The sequence below is a fragment of the Trachemys scripta genome, chromosome 4 (assembly GCF_013100865.1).
Source record: "Trachemys scripta elegans isolate TJP31775 chromosome 4, CAS_Tse_1.0, whole genome shotgun sequence".
Lineage (NCBI taxonomy): Eukaryota > Metazoa > Chordata > Testudines > Emydidae > Trachemys > Trachemys scripta.
This window is the reverse complement of record NC_048301.1, coordinates 107,261,094-107,285,542: the sequence shown is the minus strand read 5'-3', so window position 1 is coordinate 107,285,542 and position 24,449 is coordinate 107,261,094. Positions and strand designations below refer to the sequence as shown.

Below are 24,449 nucleotides of genomic sequence, written 5' to 3'. Positions count from 1 at the left end.
GAGGTGGCTGCTTTCCCACTCTCAGCCCTTCCTTCCCCCTACCTCTCCCCTCTTCCCACCAAACCACAATCTCCATCTCCCCCTCCCCCCACACTTAAAAAAACCAACACTTCTTACTTTAGTTAAGTATGGGGGGGGGGGTGAATTCTCACGCCTTAAGACAGCTCCCTGATAATCAAAGGCTTAAAACAACAACAAACAACAACAAAAACTTACTTCTATGGTAGGCAAGGCAATTGTCAATGCTGGGTTGCATTTGAAGAGGCAAAGTACACCTGCTAACTCTGACCGCCCTTGACAACAGTCTGAGATGATCCTCATGTTTCCCTCTCCCTACAAAATCATTACCTATCAATAATGAAAACCTAAGATACTGCTTCTCCCTTCCTCCTCCTCCCCCCACAGGATAGCAGACGAGAGCATGGATATATACTATGTACGGTTTCATCATCTGCCAGGATGCCAAAGTGGCAGCTGCAACCACCCTTTGCTTTGGGCTGTGTTACATTGTGTATCAGGGCTCTAGTCCTGTCACAGTTGGTAATATTTGGCTTTGCATTTCAAGTGTAGATTTTAAAAGGCTAAGTTTCTCTGCAGGATCATAGCCTGTATTTTCTAGAGTCAGTGCCACTCCAACGAGAAAGACACTATCTGGTGCTAGATCCAGCATATCAACAGAAGTCTGGAAATATGCATATTTTCAGGGTTGGAAAAGAAAGGAAGAGCATCAGTATAGACGGGCTATATAAAGTATCATTACAAAGTAAGCCTAGATTCCATTACAACACAGCCAACTTGTTCGTAGACTGTTGTGGTCAGATTATTTCCATGGGACATCAGGAAGGGAAGGAGACAGTCTTTTTGCCCAGTGTCTATTATGTTTTCCTCCCTTTCTAGCCCTCTGACAGACCCCACCTCAGAGTTTCATTCTTCTCTTCTCCCATCCTGGGTCATTTCCAGAATCCAGTTACAGTGTAGCTCTAAAGGGGCTGCGCAGAATAAAATGTCTTTGGCAGCATCCCTGGCCTTGCTTTTTCATTTTTGTTCTGTTTTTAAAAGTTACTAATAGTTTATTTAAGAGGAGGAGGAGGAAGGAAGAATGTTCCCTGCATGCCAGGGAAACTTTTTTCTTTCATATTCTCATAGCGGCTCTTTACCTTAAAAGGCAATCTTTACTTAGCCTCCGGGTGCTATGCTGTAAACAGCCGGTGCCAAGGCATGGCAAGCATGCTAAGGATGACAAATGCCATAACACTATTTCATAATGCTGCTTCTCAAAAAAAGCGTATAAACATTCTATAGACAGATTTAAGACCAAATTAAGCTCCAGCTGGCCTCACCTGGGAAGCAAGAGGAACAGGGTGCATCTGGTACACACTGTATATATTGGTACAGCAGAATTTCCCAGTTCTGTTTGCTCTTTCCCCCTGCTTTTAACAAAAAAAGGAAATAAGTAGACAAGTGCTTATCACATTGCTTGCACATAGTGGTTATGTGCTCCTGGCAAGCCAAATATAACTGCCTATCAGAACAGCTGTCTATTGACAGAAGAGACTCAATTACTGTATAAGCCTTTGCTGGTGTCCAGGTTCTGGTACTACTCCTTCTCCTGCCTGGTATTCCTAGCTGTTTCCATTGGTATACTACTAGGAAGAATGACTACAAAAGCAAGGTGGAGCTTGCAGAAAGTTCAGTTAATGTTAGAGGAATATGCAGAGTGCATTCTTGTGGTAAAACATACTGAACTAGAGTTTTTCTTCCTGAGCTCCTATCCACCAGTACCTCTCCCTGCAAAACTAGAGGATGCAGCTAACTTCCCGTTATCTTTGATGACTCTTTTCAACTGTATAATCCCCAAGTCATTCTTCCGTCGTTCCCCTTCAATCAATTCTCTCTCTCTCTTTTTTTTTTGGGGGGGGGGAGCAGGGGAGAAGAGGCTGAAGAGGGAGTTGTGTGCACGGGTGAGGAAAGGAAGGTCAGCTGGAAGAACAGAACATTTTTGTGGATATATTTCCAGGAGGCAGTGCTGAAATACAGACGCAACCATTTTCAACAGCTCAAAATGTAGGAAACTGTCCAACCCAACAAAAGCATTCTACACGGCCTCAATGACGTAGCTCTGCTGTACTAATTTTAAATGCTCCTTTTCCAACATCTATGACTCTATCCACTAACCCATAGTTAACTCCTCAGGGAACCAGTAAGCCTTCATATGCCTGAACCAACAGGCATAAACATGAGGGTTCAGCAGGTTTCTTATCCTGAAGGATATTTTGCAGTGCAATCTGTTTAACTAACACTAAGATCATCTACTACAAAAAAAAACCTTCTGATAATTCAGGCATTGGGGAAGTAAGAAGGCTACTGCTCTTCCAAATCCTTGAATCATTCTCAAGAGCTCTCTGCACAGAACTATCATTACCTGTGTGTGTATATAAGGTAAACGCAATAGGTCACAGATGGAAGACTCTTATAAACAATAAACTTATCTGAACTAGCTTCCCTAAAATAGAATGAAAAAGGATAAATAAAAAATAAAAAAAAATAGTACCTGACCACCCCGAAATCATCACATTAATGCCTTTTTTTCAAAAGGCACCTGAATGTGGCTTGCCAGGAATGCAAGATTTGTAGTTTCTCACTCCCAATAATTTTTTTCACGTATCTAATAAGTAAAATATTATCTTTTCCCCTTAAGAAATACAGTGCAGCTGACTTAGTTCTGAATAACAGGAAATAACAGTCTCAAGATACTTGGCCTTATTATGCATAGGAGCTCAGCCCATCAGTTTGAGGGGCACCCTGGCTACAAGTGGCTTAAAGCCTCCTGGGCCACCTGTGTACCTTGCTGATCCCAACAGAAAGGGACAAGGTTCAGGAAAGTCCTGATTACGCCAGCTACATTCATGATCTGTGTGTGCATATGCCCTGCTACTCAGACCACTTCCCCCCCCCCCCACCCTCGGAGATGCCCTACACTAGAATGATAGTCTGGTATGGGACTATCACTTTGCGCCAGTGGTGTGGCATAAATCAGGCACAGCACAGTGGAGAATTTTGTCCTGGATAGCTCTTCACAGCTTCTCAGCAGTGTCACTGTCTTTACCTCTCAAAAGTCCATCAGTTTAGAACAGAAATGCCAGGAAGCTCCAGGGTCCCAGGTCTTGTCAAACAGAATGCTAACCAAGCAGTGCATTTCAGTGAGAAGTCCCAAGGACACGTACCCTGCCTAACCCATCGAAGATCCTTAAAAGGCAAGACGGTAAGGACACGTCTTCAATAGCAACATTAAAGCACTGCTGCAGCAGTGCATTAACGTGGCTTGTGTAGTCGCAGCACCCACCTCCACGAGGGGTGTAGCTCCCAGCATTGATGCACTGTCTACACTGCCACTTTACAGTACTGAAACTTTCAGTGCTCAGAGGGGTGTTTTTTCACACCCCTGCATGAGAAAGTTGCAGCGCTGTAAAGTGGCAGTATAGACAAGACCTTAGAATGTTACTGTATCTAGCTCCCAGGCAGAAGAACCATTCTCATTAACATCAAATACCGACCCACTCCTCTTCACCCTCAAAAATGTGAGCTGAAATTTACCCAGCTTGCAACTTGATAGAAATGTATGCCTAACAAAGAGATCTTGCAGGTAAAATTTCTTGGGGAGGGAGAGGGAAGGTAGGGGTCACCTTGCATCTACTAATGTTTTATAATGGGATATGAAACAGGAGTGCTGACCTCTTACATGTCTATTGGAACAACAACAACAACAAAAAAAGTCAGAGGACGTGTCCGCACTGGGGGTTTTTGCACCAGTGTAGTTAAATGGGTGCACAGCCCTAATGTAGATGTGCTGCACTTGTGTAAGCTAGTGACTGGCACCCACACAACTTAGCACAGGTTAACCTGTGAAAATCTACACAAACCGCAATGTCTTTGACTTACTCTGAGGGAGAAGCAAGAAAAAAACTGGACAAAAAGTAATTATCCTTGCAAGTACTACAGAAAAAGCTTCACTCCGAGTAGAAGAGACTCACTGTTGTAAGAATAAGCAGTGTCTTATGACAACAAAATACAATCGTAATTTTATTTTGTATAGTGTCTTTCCCAGCTTTCCCAAAATGCTTTACAGAATTAATACAATCGCAAAGTTAAATGAAATAGTGAGAGAAACAGAGATTCAGGCAAGGGTAAGGAAAGATTTTCAACTGACACAAAGTGAGTCACAACAGAGGCACAAACTGGTTGGGTTACAGACTGCAGATAGGAAGCCTCCTGCAACAGGAATACTGAACTTTCAAAGCGCAGAGACAAGCTTGTGCAAAAGACCTGTATGAAGACTGTTGGCGGGAAAAGAGGTGTTTTAGTCCCCCATGCTTTTGGGAAAGCAAGTATCTCCACATTGCAGCAACACTTAAAATTTATAGAAAAGTTCTGCTCTAAAAAGTGTGTAATCTTAGAAGAATCTGCTCCCTGTCTGTGCGTATGCAGATGTATCTGATGACTAAAACAAGCTTTGCTATTTTTCCACCCCTACTGTCTTGCAGAGCCAACATATATGGGGGGACGAGAAGGATTTATTTTGGTTCGTGTATCATCAATACAACTGAGCTCTAATGGCAGGACCAAATTCTGCTCTTGGTTACTTCCATACAACCCTGTTTTCTTTCAAGACAGAAATTGAAGACAATGGTGATGCATGGGTGAAACCAGGGAGATAATGTGGCACGCAGAACCTATTACTGCAGACACTGCGCACACCAGAAAGGATTCAGTTGGACTCTCAGAACCCCAGATGAGTTTATAGGGCTGGCAGTTAGAAAAGCTAGCTTTTACTACTTGTAAACTGAGCAAATTCGATCAGGAAATCTTTGAGGCATCCTAAACATGGAATTTCACAATGCCATTTACAGAATCGAGTAGAATCATGCTTTAATAGCAGGGAATAATTTCACCATGGCAACCTGGCTTTAGCAGTGACAGACCTTTTTTGCTCTATAACTCAAGACATACAAATGCAGACAGATAGCTATTTGCAAAGGGTAGCAGAGTTTAGACTGGTTTGTCTTTGTACTGCAGCTGTTTTTCTTTGGCTTTTTCCGTTGTCTTTTTTTTCTACAAGCAACGATCACATCGCACAAGATTTGAGTATTACACTAGCCTGCAGAAAAGCTATTGTAAGGCAAAAACATTAGAGATGCAGGCAAAGCCAGCAACAATCATTCCTACCTACCAACATCTTTCTGTCACAAACTTGAGGGAAGACTTAAATTTTAGCTAGAGCATTAGGAGGCCAGGTTTCAGTATGTTAATGCACAATGCATTATCACCTCCAGTTCAGAGAGGAGTGGCTATATAATGGGACATGAGGACTGTGTTTAAACAGATTTAATAGTCTGAAGACAGTCCTGCCCAGAAAGAAACTTTAAATGTGCTGCTTTTATATAACTTATTATAAGAGGTTCTTTTGGTTACTATGCATGTTCTTTAATCTCGTTTCTAAATCTACTATAGAAGATAAAAATCCACCCTACTGAACTGTAGCAAACTAAGGATGGCTGCAAGACTATCCCATTATTGAATTTTGATAGTGGGCAGGGCTAGTGTTCAGCTTTTCCTCACGCTTCTATTGTACAAAGTACAAAAACTGCTACTGAATGAGACTTTTGTTTAAAACGCTAATTATGTCAACTGCAACTAGTTAAATTGTTAGCCTGATTAAATGGAATATTTGGAAATGCAAACAAACAAGTCCAACATCTTTGTTGGTGGATGTGTGTGCACATAATTCTATATACTTGTAATCCGGTTTTTAAAACAGTTTCTCAATTGAGAAATCTACAAAAATACTTTCCCAAAGATGATTTGGAACTGGTACCATACTACTGAAGAAGGAAGGTACAGTACCTGTGAGATTGTCCCATGGAGTTAATGACTATACTCATTCCAACAGGCTGAGCTCGTTGAAAGAAATATTTTTCAACATGGTGCAACATGTCAGCTCTCAACTGAGCTCAGTCATAGTTGTTTCTCTCTCCAGCTCCCCAGAGAGGAGAAACAGTAAAGGGCTGTCTTTAGCTCTTCTAGCAGGACTGGACAAGTTCTAACTATTCAGGCATGAAAAAGCCTTGAGCTGACGGGGTTTGGTTACTTTCTTTTGTGGGGGGGGGGGGGGGGGATGAGGAGGACGGTCACTTATTTTTCACACCTGCCCTCTGCATCTGTCTTTCTACCTCTTACCACCCAGGATGATCCATTACAGATACAGTTCCACCTTGGATAACTTCATCTCACACATGAGCATACAGTAATCAAATTTGGGCTGTAAGGACCCTTTACACACAAAGGGTATTTTGTATCTGAAGAAGTTGCTACAGAGCTTAAACACTGTATGTACACATTAAGTAACAAGATACTCAAATTGTAGCTGTCTCAGTTAAGGAAAAAAAGTGAAGTGAAATTCTGCCACTAGCTTTAGCTTTGCTGGGTTACAGATTAAAAAACCTTACCTATAGAATCAGGGTTAAAATAAGGATAACTTTCTAACAAAACTGTTATTACATTGTAACGCTCCGTACCTCAAAGTAGCACCCTTGACCCCCATATTCACCATCATCATATGATTATGATATGTTTTGTACAATGCATGTCTTGTGAGGTATCACTTTAAAAGCCTTGATCTGTTGAACTGTATGTGAAGTTATGAAGTACAGTATTGCTATATGTGTTACTGAAATATTGTGAGGTTGGGAAATGCCCACAGTCAGCATTTCAGTTGCAAGGAAGGAACAGCTATCACTGGCCAGACAGGCATTAATGGCCCATCCAGAAGAATCCACTCTCCCAGAGGCTCCTTAGGAGAGGGCACTTACACAATGGGGACTGCCCAACCTTCAACTCTGGGCAAAGATCTTTCTAGCAGCTGGAAGAAAGTATAAACGAAGGACAGGGACATCACTCGGCCACTTCCTCCCCTAACCTGGAAGATCATCTGGAAGACAGACTTTGAACTACGGAGATTGGTCCCAAGCTGGAAGGGAGATCAGTGTGAGTAATGGTCTTGAAAACTGTGAACTGCCTGTAACATTAGAGTGAGACACTACTTGATTAAAATCTTGCTTAGTCTGCAGAATTTAGGTTGAAAATTTATTTTTATTTCTTAAGTAACCAACTCTGATCTCTATGCCTGCTACTTATAATCACTTAATATATATTTTTCTATAGTTAATAAATCTGTTTTATATTTTATCTAAAACAACGTGTTTTGGGTTAAAGTGCTTGGGAAATCTCTGCTCAGATTACAAAGGCTGGTGCATATCCACTTTCCTTTGAAGAAGTGGCAAACTAATTAATGAGCTTGCACTATCCAAGGAAGTCTTGAACAGTGTAAGAAGGTATATTTTCAGGGTGCAAGGCTGGGGGCTGGAGTGACTGGCTCGGGCCTCTCTCTGTATGATTCATGAGTGGCTCAGAGAGCATTCATGCAATTTATCTGGGTGTGTGGCTCCACATGCTGATGGCTGAGTGATCTCAGTGCCTGGAGGGGTTTGCTGCTTGTCACTGGCAAAGCTTTGTGAGATGACGACCCAGGATGGAGAGTTAAGGAGGCACAGCGGTCCCACAGTTCCAGATTGTACACCGCTGATTCTGTCACATACACGAACTGGTGAGTGTTAATTGGTTTGAGAGAGAGTAGAGATTTATGATCCCAATTAGAAGTGACCCCCAGAATATTGTGTAAAGTTACAAACTATGGGAGACAGAAAAGAATCGTAATTAATAGAATTTTATAGATATTTACCAAACTGTTAGCAATTAAAAAATACCTTTAACCTTGTGAAGCTACCTCAACGGAGCTTATTGAAATTAAAGTTTACATTTAATCAAATGTCAACATGATTATATTAAAAGGCACACAACTAAGACAAACTACCTTAAGGATCTGATTTAAAATAAAAATCAATCATATGTTAATATTGGTTTACAGACCTTGTAAGGTCTGTGCCACTAAATAAATGGTAGCAACTCTACAGAAAGATAAAGCAAGAAAAACATAGGTGAAAACTCCACCCACACTTAAAATTGAGAAATGGTTTTTCATTATTGGTCCTTCACTGTATAGTCCAGTCTACTGCAAACTTCCTCACCTCAGCATTGCCAATAAATCCCAGTTCTGACCCAAGGTATACACGGTTATGTTAGTTTTAGATACTCTTGAGCACAGACTGAATCAGGCTGATTAGTGATATGGATAAGTGACCACAAGAAAGTGGATGGAGCCACCAAAACCCTTCTTCAAATTTGATCTAAGTGGCATTTGAATTTCTGCCTTCAGAGAAGAAAGCCAAGTCTGCTAATTCATTGCATCAGCTACTCTGTGAGAAATGTACAACTATTCATTCTCCCTGCTCATGATGCAGATTATTTTGCTCAGAAATTTGTCACTGAAAAGTAGATATAAACACATGGTACTGGTACTTCTGTAGAGGGGTAAGAGGAGGAGAGCCTGTTACTTTCATTGCTGCTTCCTTGTATGCCTACTTTGTATTGTTCCCTGCCCAAACACATGCAAAATTTCCTATGATACTCCTTCTGTCTGGAATATCTTCCCTGATCCTGTTAGCCAGGGAACTTCTCTCTCCGATCTAAGCTGTCCTCCTTGGACAAGCTCTGAACAACCCCACTCATCCTGAAAAATGTGTGGGAGGGAACATGGCTAAGATGAAAGGGGATGGGAGCGAAAATGGGAAGATTGCACTGGAGTGGCATTTTCAGTTGAACAGTATCAGACAGATTTCCAATATCTGTGTTCTCATTAAACCCTATACAGATCATTAAGGGCTTACATTAATTCCTAAAACTTTATTATCTTTCTTCTAAAGGGTGGATGCAGGGCTAATCCACATTCAGAGGTTCCCTTTCAGGAGAATAAGCAATCACTTATTTCTATGATGAAGTGTCAGTGACCAAAGAACTATGCAGACACACTATGTACTGGCAGTCCACAAGTTAAAAATCAATGGATGCAGGACTTCAATTCACTGTTTTCTCTCACCAATAAAAGTAAGTTCCAACAAGAGAATCTCTTTCTCATTTTCAATTCCATATCATAACTGCAGGATCTGTGCACATCAAGACAAGATGTCTGTTTTTTGTTAACTTTGGTCAGCAGCAAGAACACCCAACTCTCATTTATGTTGATGGGCCTCAGACAGGCATTTCAGATGAACTCGATGTTGCAATATTGTTTTCAGATGACTCCAAACTTAACTCTACATTTCCAAGATATAAGTAATGCAGCAGCAAAACCTGCCCTAGAACTAATGGCCCAAAAGTGGCGGAACCAGAATGCAGATACTCTGAAGTCATCAAAGAACTAAATATAAATTTAAATTTTGTTTACTAAAATAAGAGCCAAAGCAAATTGAAGTACTTTAACAAAGCCAACTAGATTTCTGTTCAACTATTAAAACACCATGCATATCTCTACATTTGGCGATATACACAAATATTAAATAAAATGATTAAGCATTTATATAGCACCATAATAAATAAATGTTAAAGTAAAGGCTCATTTTCTGTAACTTAGGATACAGAAGTCTGAAGTTATGATCTGCCTGATAACATAGACAATACAAACAAGACTAGAAAGTTGCTTCTCCTAGTTATCCAACAGAATAATTGCTTACCTGCTAATTATTTTCTGTGACTTTGCTACATTAGTGCAAACTGATGTTTGACTGGTGGGCAGGTAAATCCTGCCCTATATATCTCAGACAGAGCGTCGATCAATAAGAGCTCAGTTTTAGTAAGATATTTCCAAACATCAGCCTGCCCTGGAGGAGCAGCGTTATAAAATGTTAGTTAAACAAGAGAAACTGCTCCGGCAAGAGAAAAACAGTACCGATTTTGTGGCCTATATACTCTTTTGGTAAAGGGTTTGGGAGTGTTTACACAGAATGAGAAAACATGGTACAGATGAACTTTCAGTTCACACAGAATGCTGGATACATATTTAAAATCTCTGAGATGAAGACACACTCCCCCATCAAAGGAAAGCACATACTCAGTAAAAGGATGGGTTATTAAAACATGGGAGATAAAAGGGGAAATCAAAGATTTCCAGGGAATTCTCAAAAAGGTTCATGCTGCATGTTCACCACTTGTATGCATAGGAGTAGAGAACTTGGTCTAGGCAGAATTAACCAGTAAATAAAATGTAAAGCAACTCCTATGACACAGACACACAGCAAGGAGTCAAGAGACAGAGGATAGCAGAACGGTTTCAAGGTTTAAGATTACTATGAACTGTTTATTATTCCCAAAGACTGGGCCCACAGAGTCCCAAAATGCCTCTAGGATTGATCTTTAGAAAAAGATCAATATCTGTATCATCAAAGCTGAGGAAAGAAAGGTTTAACCACAAACCCCCTTTTTTTTGTTTTTGTTTTGTTTTGTTTTTTTTACACACACAACTAGTAGAAGGAAAATACAGTACGGTTTATTTCAATACACAAGCAAAAAAAATTTAGTGGTCCTATCCGCTTTGGCTACCACTTTGCAGGACAAAAAATATGCAACCAAAATACCTGCACAACACTGTAAGTGTCTATGAAGAAACACTGACTTCACTCCATGAAGCTAACTCCACAAGAGTTTGGTACAAAAACATAAGCACTTTTATAAATACATGCGGGTCATGACATTTCTACAGAACTATAGTTGGAATATCCTTCCACTTATTCAAGTGAAATGGAGGACTGCATGGCTCAGTGGGCTGGAAACAGGATGTAGAGTCTCTCTCTAGATCACCACTTCAAATCGAGCCCAACAGGTAGATAAACTTGCTAGCATTCTTTGACAGAAAAAAAAAAAACAAAAAAAAAAACCCAGCATCTGATGGCTAGTAGCAGTCCAGTTCCAAGCAGAAAAACTACCATCGAAAAACCTACTCTTACCACCAGCACTAGAAGCAATTTTGTTGGCCACATGAGCAAAGAAAGTAAGGACTGATAAATGCAAAGTAATGCACATTGGAAAACAGAACCCCAACTATACATATAAAATGAGGGGGTCTAAATTAACTGTTACCACTCAAGAAAGAGATCTTGGAGTCATTGTGGATAGTTATCTGAAAACATCTGCTCAATGTGCAGCGGCAGTCAAAAAAGTGAACAGAATGTTGGGAATCATTAAGAAAGGGATAGATAATAAGACAGAAAATATCATATTGTCTCTCCATAAATCCATGGTATGCCCACATCTTGAATATTGCATACAGATGTGGTCGCCCCATCTCAAAAAAGATATATTGGAATTGGAAAAGGTTCAGAAAAGGTCAACAAAAATGATTAGGAGTATGGAATGGCTTCCATACGAGAAGAGATTAATAAGACTGGGACTTTTCAGCTTGGAAAAGAGATGAATAAGGGGGGGGGGGGGAGAATATGCTAGAGGTCTATAAAATGATGACTGGTGTGGCAAAAGTAATTAAGGAAGTGTTATTTACTCCTTCTCATAACACAACAGAGGAGGAGGGGGTCACCCAATGAAATTAATAGATAGCAGGTGACAAAAGGAAGCATTTTTTCACACAACACACAGTCAACCCGTGGAACTCTTTGCCAGAGTATGTTGTGAAGGACAAGGCTATAACAGGGTTCAAAAAAGAACTAGATCCATCGAGGATAGGTCCATCGATGGCTATTAGCCAGGATGGGCAGGGATGGTGTCCCTAGTCTCTGTTTGCCAGAAGCTGGGAATGGGTGATGACTCACTTGATGATTACCTGTTCTGTTCATTCCCTCTGGGGCACCTGGCATTGGCCACTGTTGAAAGACAGGATACTGGGCTAGACTGACCTTTGGTCTGACCCAGTATGGCCGTTCTTACATTCTGAGTCAATCTAGAGAACTAACTACCCTTTCCCCTCAAGTAGTGGTCTCCCCATCAACAGTGTGGGGAAGCCTGCACTGCTTCTGCCTAGACTGTATCCGTTCTGGGCATAAGCGGAAGACTTCAGTCTCCAGGGATGGTCGGAAATAGTTCATTTTTGCTAGCACTTGATTCACACACCAAATTAGGGAAAGAGCCACCCACAGAGTCCCCTATATATTTCTTCCTTATCATGCAATGGCAAATAAAATAAATCTTGCCTAGTCTCTAATGTCAGAGAGGGTTCAGACCCAGGTCACTTCCTTCCTATCTCTTTGCAATGATGAAATGAGGAAGCCTATAGTGATTTTGATTAAAAAGCGATCACTTTTCACTTTAAAAGGTAAGACACTGAACTCCAACTGCAGACAATGTGTCACATATTTCTCCTTTAAACTATTTTAGCACAATGGAAGTTAGAAAAAGAACAAGACAAAAATAATCTACCCTGTTTCCCCGAAAATAAGACAGTGTCTTATATTAATTTTTGCTCCCAAAGATGCGCTAGGTCTTATTTTCAGGGGATGTCTTATTTTTCAGAAATGAAAAATGCCTTATTATCGGTGGATGCCTTATTATCGGGGAGGTCTTATTATCGGGGGGATGCCTTATATTACAACGAGAGGCAAAACTGTAAGTAGGCCTTATTTTCGGAGGATGTCTTATTTTCGGGGAAACAGGGTAGACAGTTCTAAATGGCCCCCAATCTACATTTAAGCATGTTAGGGAACACTATTTAAACACATTTATGGCTAATACAGTTAACATTGTAGTCTGGGCCAAACTGTTAAAATAGTGTTTTAACCTAGGCTAGAAAAAAAACCATTTTTTAAAGACACTGTTTGGCTTATCTGCACTGCACACTTCAAACCTCATTAAAAACCAGTTGGGATAGTTTTTAAATAGAGCTTGTTAACATGGTTAAAAGGCCAATATATATACACCACTTTGCTTCCCCCAGCACTTACCTGAAAACTAACTGAGCAACATGAAAAGGTGTGGGAGGCAGGAGGCAGAGAGATCATTCAATGACAAAAAGAAAGCACAACAGAAGATTACAGTATGGTTACTATCAAAAAAACAGAGTACAATGTCAGGACTATGCTTTGTGTTTCCTTTTTAACCTCCCCAGTACCATTTGGGGGAGAGAAGGCTAAAGGAGTGGGAGCTTTGTTTCTGAATTCCTAAATATTTTTGGTGTATAACATACAAAGTATACTGCACAACTATGAGAATCCGACGCCAAGACAAATCAGGCTATGGAAAAAAAATGCATTCATTTATCAAGAATCAAGGCAAGTTACGGTAGCTTGATAAGAGACCAGACACACATTTATATTCTTTTCTGTTTGCAAATTGCCTTACATAACTTACCACAAGAAAGGGGGTGGGGATGCTAGCCAGAAAGAAGAGTCTAAAGTAGCTTATTTTTACAGACTCTCCAAGAGATGAAATACGTAGGCGGATGTAAAAGGACCATGCATACTATGTACAATAACAAGGGTCGTTAGATTACATAATTCAGGAAAGACCCATTTTACATCATAACATATCTGTGACACAAAGCGACTATCCACGATGACTAATTTCAGCAGAGACTTAAAAGGAAAAGCAAAGGCATGGGAAGAGATGCTACATGATAAATGAAGTAAGTCATCTCTGAATATTATCTGCAAAAGATCTAAGCTGTCAGAGGAAAAGCAGACATACCACAAACCACTCCCACTGCTAACTCAGGTTCTGAATCACATTTGGGTGTCTATTCACATGATGCAAATATTTACACACAGAGAAAACTGTCTTAAAAGTATTAAAACACAGCTCAGAGCAAGGATTAAGAGTTCAGATGGCCCAGGTCAATTACTAATGGGAACAGAATAAAGAAAGGTGGGCTGGATAGATTAGTATTACTTCCTCTATTACCTTTTAATTATTCAAGGCGACTAAAAAGAAGGCTTTGATGAACAGTCTATACTAACCTCCTGCTTTCTTGTACATGGAGTTTTACCAATATTTGAAGAATGATACGATATGGGTAAACGGAGTTCAGTGTGCTTACAATGTTTCTGCATAATTATTTTTGTCTCTCCTCCTCCCCCCCCACCCATCCCCAACATCTCCATCTTGTGCTAAATGGAAGAAACAGTACACGATTGTATCTGTTTCATTTTCTTTCAATAATTGGATAAAAATAACTGTCTAGAGTTCATCGATGTTTGGGGGAAAATATTTAAAATTAACATATTTCAAAAAGGCATTTATACATCAGAGAGCCTTTTATCTGTTGCCTGGAAATCCTATTAAACTCCATGCTAAGAGACATGTGCAACTTCAGGTCAGCTATGTTGAGATGACTTTACGACTGTTCTAATGGTATTTTTAATTTGTTATATCTTCAGCAAAAATTAGTAGGCTTTGTACTGGGGTTAGTAATTTTTGGGTAAAGTTTGCAGGCTGTATGTATGGACAGGATGAAAAAGAGGCACTGTGCACAATTCTTCAAAGACAAGCCCCCTATAATTTAAAGGAATATTAAAACACAAGAGCATGTCTCATTTTAAAAAAATGCAAGTAGATGGACAATACATCTGCTGCTTTTGTTGCCCCTACTTTGTCTTCCTGGCTTCACTTGGTTTTCCCCTTTTTCTTTCCTATAAAGAATTATGGTTCATATTTTCTTAAGTTATCAATTGTTTATTCTTTTTCCTCTATTCAACCATTGGACATCCCATTCTCTCTTTCCCTACTTTGTTATCTAACACCTTCCCTATATATTCTCCCTCTTTTCCCTCTGTCCCAAAAATCTCTCTTTATTGTACTATTTTTAAGATATACACATTAATCTTTCCCCGCTAGTCTCTCCCCTATGGTTTGGAGACATTACTTGACAACAAGGAGGAATTAACCCTACATTACCACCTAACAGAAGACAAAAACAAAGGTGGAGGGAGTTGCAGTGCAGAGAAAAAGTTAAAGTATAAAACATTACATTTAAGTAAAACAACATATTTGTTGTAATTAATGTGTAATGCATCTGCACTAGAAAAAACTGTCATTTGTAATTCTCAGCCTGTGCAGCTCCATAAGCAGTAGCACTGGTGGAGTCTGTTTAGACAGTGGCATTTTTACCACTGTTTTTTTGTCACTGCTGAGCCATGTCCACATCAAAACTTCCAACAGTGGAGATGAATCAGTGTGGAATTTAGGCTACTAATTTTGCCTGTGTAGACAAAACCTTAGAGGTCAGCAAACTGTTTACATACTCAGCACTGGCACACACAAAAATCCACCAAGCCTTTCTTCACCCAGCTAATAGCAGTCCCTTTGATATTCTCCACAAGTAGTTTCAAGGCCTGATCTACACAGGAAAAGTTACTGGTCACTGACAATGGTTGTCATTCAGAAGTTCACACTACTTCAACTTCAGTGTAGACCCCCACAAACAGAGTTTGGCATGGTTTAAGAAAGCCACATTTATAACTGTGCTGAATACATTTTGTCTTAGACTAGACTATAACAGGGTTCAAAAATGAACTAGATAAGTTCATGGAGGACAGGTCCATCAATGGCTATTGGCCAGGATGGACAGGGATGGTGTCCCTAGCCTTTGTTTGCCAGAAGCTGGGAATGGGTGCCGGGATGCATAACTTGATGATTACCTGTTCTGTTCATTCCCTCTGGGGCATCTGGCACTGGCCACTGTCAGAAGACAGGATACTGGGCTAGACGGACCTTTAGTCTGACCCAGTAGGGCCGTTCTTATGTCCTACACTTGCAGTCAGACAAGTGCCAAACGAATGACACCAATCATCGTCAAGAAGAAATTTTTCCTATAACCAGGCCTATGTCCCTCCCACTTTCATCAACAGCATCACTGGCCTCACATGTTGCTATGAAGTGCTAGCAGACTATTTTTGCAACAAACTTGCACACCTCACTCCTTAGACACGAGGTAGTCTATTTTTTGTCAAGGTCCAAATTTCTTGGTCAAGTTATAGTCAAGGTCCAAACTCCAGAGCAAATTTTTATACCACAACAACAGTAATGATCATAATAAGTAAATAAAAAAATCCCACAGTCCATTCAAAAGCATCTGACAGTCCAGATTTGGCCCGTGGTCCACCTATTAACTTCCCGTCTTAGGCCAATCTCAGACCTATGTTCTTACTATCACCCATCATCCTAGTATTTGAGCTCTTTATAGGGTGATGAATCTATCGTCAACACTCTTATGAGGTAAGGAAGTATTATTCCATTTCACAGACTGTGGCAGAGCGAGATTAAGTGACTCATACAAGGTCACAGGAGGAGTTTGCAGCAGATCCAGGGAACAAACCCAGATCTGAGTCCCAGGCCAGAGTCCAAACAGGCTGAGCTGGGCTGCTGTCTGGCAGGGACAGTGAGGTGACTTCACATTTTTTTTTTTCTTTTGGATGCAGAAGTTGGTGGCCCAGGACAAACAGGCAAATGCAAAAAAAGGACAGCGACACACAAGAACCATCAGGTCCTGGGAAGTATTCAAATGTAGGAGAAGAAAAAGTACTTATGCATTATGACACAAAATATAGTAATTTATCCACAAACACCTGTCCAATAGTAGCCGAGGCAAAATAAAATCATCTCATTTCTTCAACATCCAGGCCTAAAACATTACACCTACTATGGCAGCTTTTCCCTTCTTTCATGCTAGAGTTATGGTATATGCTTTAGAAAATGAGACATGCAGTAGCACAAGTAACTTCAGAAGAAATTACAGTGTGGTTACCAAAAATAAATTATACAGAAATGTAATATACACACTCTCAAAATAGGAAAAAAATATCAGTAAGACTTAAAGTTCATTGTGACTTGTCAAAATTATTCAGCTCTCAAACATACAGATGTATACGTTTCACTTGTAAGTCATGGGAAGTTACCTATGTTTAAGACCAGCTATTACAGACCCTGAACAAAGGCTTTGGCAATATTTTCCTTCAGAGGCACCAATGTATCTACATCTGGGAGTGCTGCCAATAGAACAGCTACTAAAACTTCAAAAAGGTTCACAACATGAATAGCCAGCTACTGGCCAAAGTGTTTTAAGATAGGACTTACTGCATACCACCACACTGAATTACAGAACCTAAAAAAAACCTTGCAAACAAAGAATGGAACCTGAAACAGTTCTAAAACACTAAACTAGTTGAAGAGCTGGGAAAGGAACTTACCATTCCTCAAAACTCTACCCCTTAGAAAGTATCAATGAGAGACAAAAGCATGAAAAGGGGAATGACAGAGCAAGCAAAAGGAAAAGGGGAAGACAGCTATTATTTAAAATTAACAATTAAAAAAAAGCATCCCCTCTAACTTAAGCACAGTCAAGTTCTCTAGCAGAAATGAAAGTCCGATCTTAGTCCAGTTTTTCCTGTCTTTACTTAGTTGTCACAAAGTTCAAGTTTAATGAACATCTTCACAGTGCAGACTGTGGTGTCAGAGCACCCATAAATCAAAGAAGGAAGACATGGGATAATGTTTCTGTTGACAAACATTTTTAACAATTCGCCATCAATAAGAGGAAACAGCCGCACGCAGAGGCTTGCCAAATAAAGTTATGTGCATGCAACAAAGCCCCTCTTTGGGCTTGTGCACTAATTCTTCAAGTTTAGAAAGATATTTGAGCTCATGTTAACAGAAATAAAAAGCTATATTTTCCCCAACATCAAGCCTGTTTCTTCTAATATTTGTGATGAAATTTTCCTTTCAACCCAGAACAGATCAGAACTCTCCTCGATCAAGGTATTATACTTGCCAAAAGTTTTCCTTTTGGTCTTGATATTTACATATACACGTACAATCAGACTCATAACAGTATGTTTAGAATACATGAACTAATTTTTTAAAGCATATTCTTTACCAATGTACAGACAAAAAAGCCACGTGCATTATGTAGATTCTTGGTCAAACTACTTACTCAAGTAACACTACCAATGAAGAAAACAAAGTAGCCATTCACCAACCATCCCCTTGAAACTCAGCCCTCTCAGATGCCTTCAAACTATTTCACTAGAGTATTACATTTGACAAACAGTTTTAAACACTGGTATAAATTCAAAAAGTTTTTGATACAAATTCCACATTTATATGGCTCCCAATTAAGTTTTAGAGGCAAGTCAACACAGCTTTTGATTCCCCATTCCTTAAAAATGTTGGACAACACCAACGGTTACTTTGCCAGTTGTCTCCCTCACAACATTGTTTAAATCCCCCTCTCACAATGCATCTCTACTTTACAACATTGTCTTTACAGAGTTTCCCCCACTACACACTTATTTGTGCTTTTGAAATCAAATGAAATAAAATAAAGTATGCTCCAAACTAAAAGTTTTCCCCATTTTGCTATGCATGCCAACTCCCTGCCCTGTACCTCTCCCTTAATTTCTAAAGTGACGACAACCTGATTGTTACCTTAGCACTTTACCCACCGCCTGTAGAACCATTTTGCAGCTTAATCCAGTTTTGGGATTCTGGGAGAGTACGGGTCTGTCTCCAGAGAGGTTACAGTGATCTCCAACCATGGTACAAAGAGAAAATGAGGGACGGGAGGGAAAAGCTGAGAGGAATGGCCAGTACAGCCTCACCTCCACTCTTTCAATCTCTCTCCCTGTAAAAACGAGTCCAACCACATTCACAGAGTGTACACAGCTTACTTCACCCAGTCCTCCCTCCCTCTTTTCCTCAGCCAATAAGCAAGCAGCAAGAGAAAGAGGGGAAAAAAACTCAGCTGGAAAAGACAAACAGCTGCTCCTTTTTTTTTTTTATAAAGAAAAAACATTCTGAGCTAGAGCCAAGTCTGAGGAGCCAGGGCCAATAAGGGAGCATCTGAATTGGCCTTTTCAAACCGGCGCCAGCCGTGCAGCAAGACAAGAGTAGTAGTGTGAGGGATAAGCAAGCCTCTTTCAGCCAAGCTCTTTGCAGTACTGTGTTGGGAGACATATTTCATTAACTAATCCCTGTAGAGGAAAGGAAGCAGCACTTTTACACCCAACTTCATATTTTATCATTCTTATTCCCAGTGCAAAAGGCTAGAGACAAGGGTTCATTCAGGTACACAGCAAACCCCATTTCTAACAATATCAGCTTATGAAGTCCTCCACCACGCTCTGCAAGACACTGCACAATAATTTAATAATAAATTAATACCACAAGCAGAAAAACCAAGGCAGAAGGAGAAATTCTACATAGAGAGAAGAGAATTTTTTCCAAACACAACGTAACAAAACATCATCTACAAAGTAAAAGTTTTAGGTATTTTTAAGTGGAGAAGAAGGGAGCTAAGATGGATGTGAAGGGATTGGGGGCATCCTAAGAGTATCCATAGCAAAGACACAATTACCTAATAACCTAAGGCCTGATAGTGAAATCCCTAAAAGATACGTCCGGATAGAGCCAGGACGAAGTTCAAAATCAGCAGAAGTAACAGTCAATTTGCAAATTTATAGGCAGCAAATAGTAAACAAGACCAAGTGGGCATTATAGGATCATGGTTGTTCAAGACAGTGAGCAAGCATGCTATTGTTTGCATCTTGTGCAGAGTCTAATGAAGTAACCACGCTGAAAGCCCTGCTAGAAGTGGGAATAATTAATCTTCATTATCAGCAAGTAGTGTGTTGCTCTTTAGGGCTTGTCTACACTGGCACTTTACAGCAGTGCAACTTTCTCGCTCAAGGGTGTGAAAAAACACCCCCCCCCCCGAGCGCTGCAAGTTTCAGCGCTGTAACGTGGCAGTGTAGACAGTGCACCCAGCGCTGGTAGCTACGCCCCTCGTGGACGTGTTTTTTTTAAAGAGCTGGGAGATCTCTCCCCCAGCGCTGTGCTGTAACTACACAAGCCACTGATGTGTATCAGAGGACTATGGACATCTAATTCTACCAGTATTCTCCCTGTGGCTCACTCAAAAAGCCCAGGGAGAATACTGTTTTGCATTTATGTAGTACCTTCTATCCACAGGATTTGTAATCCATTAGCTTTAGCCTCAATATCCTTGTTAAGTAGAGGAATATTACATTTTTATCCTTGTTCTTCCAAGTGATCCAGCTGAAACACAGGATAAGTGACTTCTCCAGTGTTACACAGGAAGTCTGTGGAAGGGCTAGAAAGAAAACATCTCTCTCCAACTTCTAGTCCTGTGCCTTAACCACAAGATCATCTTCTCTCTTGGAATAGTCTGGTACTGCCCAAACTTTTCCCCCTAAATAATGCAAATTTGTTATATTAAGTCAATCACGCTACTAGAGTGAGGCAGAATACCCACAGAAGGAATACAGAGTAGCAAGGGAAACCCACACACTTTATTCACCAACTAAAATTCACATAGACATTTAGCCCTTTTAAGTCAGTCGTAAAACAATAAGCATTTAAAAATTTTTACAGTGCACTAACAAACAAAATATTAAGAGAAAACTGTATTGTTTCCAGGTAAGTCAAACGAGGATAAATATGAAACGCTATGATAACACTGTTACGATTTTAACAAGAAAGCTGGCCTCTCCATGCCTCATTAGTAAGCTAAAAGATTCACACTAGCAGATAGAAGGCCTCAACATCCTCACATAGAGGACTGAATTTAGGAACTTTTGTGATACACCTCGAGAAGGATGTCAAACAAGAAACTGAGACTTGAACAATTTGAAAACCTATGATCTTTTCCCCTTGACATATGTAATCACTGATCCATTTGCAGATGGTTAACCTCTACCACACTTCCACTTTCAATGCTCTCTTTTGTGAAACATTCTCCCCTCCCTGAAGCACTCTTCCTTTCCTCTATTTCTCCAACTATCAGTTCTCTATTTGGCAAGCTGCATCCCTTCTTTGGGCTGACTGTACTGTACAGTTGTATGCTTACATAAAATCCAGTAGCATCTTGTAGTTAAAGCTTCTGTGTGTCAGTTCTTATTTTAAATACCCCATGCAACCGAAAGTAAAAGGTTTTTAGAAAGCACAACGCAGCCACTTTGAGCAGTTATGTTTTATTATGTATGGTGTCAAATTTAGTAACTTAAAACATATGTGCAACATGGCCATTAGGTGCCATGGAAAGTTGTAACTTTGGATTTTCAGAATTTTAAAACAAGAGACTTTGATCATAAGTTCAATGAACAGATTTATCTGAAAACAGTCATATCCAAAAAGGAGTACTCAAATGCAGCATGTTTATTTGAAGGTGTAATAATTGAAAATAATTATGTATGTTCATACTGATATTCACTTGAATTACAACAATGATGTACATTAAAGGTCCAATGTCAGACTTCACACTCAAATAATTATATTCTTCCCCTTTAAATTATCCTGAAAACGTAGTCTTCATACACTATCTCAAAATTCTGCACAGTTGTTTAACAGCTGGTTAGTTCCACCTTGGACATATGTGCCTTTCAGTAGAAGGAGAAGTGGTTCCTATATAGCCCTTTCCTACCACACAGGGATAATGAGGCTTTTTTGGGAAGGTGCACTGAAATTAGAGAATAAAAAGTGTCAGATCCCCACAGTGGGTGTGAGAGAGAGGGGTGGGCCAGTTACAGACTCTATGCTTTGTTATGGTAGCAGAATCATAGACATCTGAGCATAGATTGCTCCTAGTACACAAGATAAATTACTAACGTTAATCTCATAAGTGATGACATAGGGTAAGAAAAGGTACCAATCAAAGACAGTGGGAAAGGCAGAGCACCCCCTGACATCTATTCACAAAACACATGCATATACTGCATACTGAGGGCACACTTTCCATACTAACTCCAGCCACTGCCAGACCAAAGAAAGAGCTTTATGGTTGATACCATCTACACTCAGACCTCACCCTGATGGGAATGTTGACCCATCAGGCCAAGGAGTGATATTTAGCAATCTTATGAATAATGCTTTGTGTGTTTATAACCATTTTATAAGCAACTGTTGCTCAATTAGCTATTTATTTGCCTCTTTCGGGGTTCCATAAAAGCAGCATAAAGCAGGTACCACAGGGAGGTACAATAGTATCAAGAGGCTTGGAAAAGAACAAGTCAAAAACACTCAGACAAGCGAATAACGTAAGAAACAAAAATAGCGGCCATTAAAGTGCAACTCAGCATTTATATGAGAAATGAGGGCTTGTAATGTCAGATTGTAAAGTTCTGTTTTAAATTAAATTGCAGTCTATTGTGTGTCCCTGCCTGCCATGTAATATTTCAATTCAGATAGCTAATTGCCCCTTTTGTTTTACTTTAATGTGCTTGTGCTATTACCTTGCCAAGTAACCTTTCTAATTACCTCAGAACGTGTCCCCAGTGCTCTGGGACCACTCAAGAATTAGCAGCAGGAACGTTTACATCATTTAGTTTACCTCCAAGTCTCATTTGCATTGGAAAGTAATTTCAGTCTTCATTCTGCTATCATCCCAACAACAGCAGGAGGGGAAAAGCACTTGGTGTTTTGTCCAAATCCAAAGTCTCATAACTCCTGATAGAAACTGAGGGCTTGTCCACACAGAGCTGCAGTGCGCTCTATGGGGTTTGAGTTGCAAAGTGCTTCAGCATGCTGTCCATTAACTGGTCTGTGTAGACCATGCTGGCACGATCAAAAAGTTCCCTAGTGTACTTTAACATAATACTATCTTAAAACGCACTCCAGAACTTTTTGTTGGTGCTAGCAGGGTCAACTTGGGCCAGTTAGTGTGCAGCAAGCACATGGGGGTACTTTAAAAATCACACACCCATAGAACACATTGACTCTCCGTGTAGAGGAGCTAGGGTTGCCACCTAGCCAGTTTTTGACTGGCCTGGCCAGTTTTTCGACTGTCTTGCCTGTTACCCATCAGAGATGTGGCATGTCGCTGTTTGTTTTGCTGCCCATGCAGCAGTCTTGGCTCCTGGGAGTGTCACAGCCTGGACAGTGCCCAGGCCCTGCGGTGCATGCATGCAGCCTGCGAGGCCCTTGCCTGCTGGCTGCCGGGGCCACCACAACTCCTCTTGGCGCCGGGACTGAAGTGGGGGAAACAGACCCATCACTCAGGGATAGGACTCACCAGCAGCAGAGGTGGGATGGGGCCCACAGCCAGTGGGCGATTTTTCTGTGCCTCAGAGATGACAACTCTAACATAGGCCTTAAGAGTGAAGTCAACCCAGAGGCACAAAAAGTTTAGTGATGGGGTGGGGATCGTATAAGAAGGAAAGATGTCAGAAATGTACTTTCAACTCCAACCCAGAAACGTCAGGAAGGGAACATGCCCTCTTGAGCACAAAGTGTGCTGAGATAAAAGCCCTGTAATTCAATTGATGCAAGAATTTAAGAAAATTCATCAAATTTGATAAATACTTCAAAACATTGACATGGTACCTAAACTGAGCATTATTTTACTGTATTCTTAATGCTCTGGTGGCAATGATCAAGAGTCAGTATTTGGAGCAGCCACCACTTTCTTTAGCTTCCATTATTGCTATGCTTTGCTCTGCAACAGGCAGAAAGAAGAGATTGGTACATAATATCTTCACTAAATCTGAAACACCAGAAACAAACAGCTATTCTGTTGGGGGCAAGAGCAGCAAGTTGGAGTGCGGAAGTCAGAAGAAGCCTAATGTGAACCTGCAAAAGTCTTTAAGATATTGTTCAAATGCCAACAGGAATTCTTAAAGCGTTTGAATTGTGGGCAAGACCCACAAAAAGCAGGACAGTCATTGAGAGTTCAGCTCAATAAAGTTAGACTGTACCAAAAACAGGAAAGTGAACGTTACTGCATGTACTAAGCAACATGAGTAGTTTGATCAGAAAACTTCTAGCGAGTATGTAGGCCTGCACCCATACCACATTGTGCTGAGATCACTTCAGAGCTCTAGCTAAATGGAGTTAAGTCAGATCTGTATTTGGATGCTACACTTCTAAAAGACATGGAGGTGTTTGAGTAAAGATAATGGTTCAGCAGATGGCACTCTTGCCTGTATCAATATTGGAAAAAAGCCTAAGAGTTGTTAAGGACTGCTATGCTATTGGAGGGCCAGTCTTCTGAATTAGGGTATGTCCTTCAGTGCAGAGTTAATGCAAGTTATCTACATTCTACAAATTCAAGTGAAAACCTTGCAATGGCCCAATGCCAAATCAGACAGCACAGCAGTGCCTGGTTGGAAGGCACAATTCACTTTAGACAAGATAAAAAAAACCCTTCATTTCTCTACATTCTCTCCCCTTCAAGAAAAGATATCCACATTCTTTCTCCCTCAACAAGAAAAAAAAATATATACAAACAAGGTTCAGTTTCTACTAAAAGGTACAGGTACACTGATGATCTGGTTCATGTATCTTTCTGAAAGCACCAGCACATGGCTGCAACATACATACTAAGGGTACGTCCAGACTACCCGCCAGATCGGCGGGTAGCGATCGATCTTTTGGGGATCGATATATCGCGTCTCGTCTAGACGCAATATATCGATCCCCGAACGCGCGCCCGTCGACTCCGGAACTCCACCAGGGTGAGCGGCGGTAGCGGAGTCGACAGGGGAGCCGTG

At 40.5% G+C, this 24,449-nt stretch overlaps 1 protein-coding gene across 7 annotated transcripts in view; it reads right to left on the bottom strand.

Moving 5' to 3' along the window:
- Positions 1-24,449, bottom strand: part of MOB2 (MOB kinase activator 2) — a 166,629-nt gene that overhangs the window by 28,690 nt on the left and 113,490 nt on the right. The window contains exon 1 of one of the 7 annotated variants that reach the window (XM_034770305.1): positions 18,373-18,594. The exons of 5 other annotated variants lie outside the window; for them this stretch is intronic. In XM_034770305.1, the coding sequence (XP_034626196.1) occupies positions 18,373-18,482 (110 nt within the window). In that variant the 5' untranslated portion in view covers positions 18,483-18,594. Of the gene's footprint in view, positions 1-915; positions 960-18,372; positions 18,595-24,449 lie in introns of those variants that run through there. One more of the 7 variants, XM_034770308.1, reaches the window with a different exon arrangement.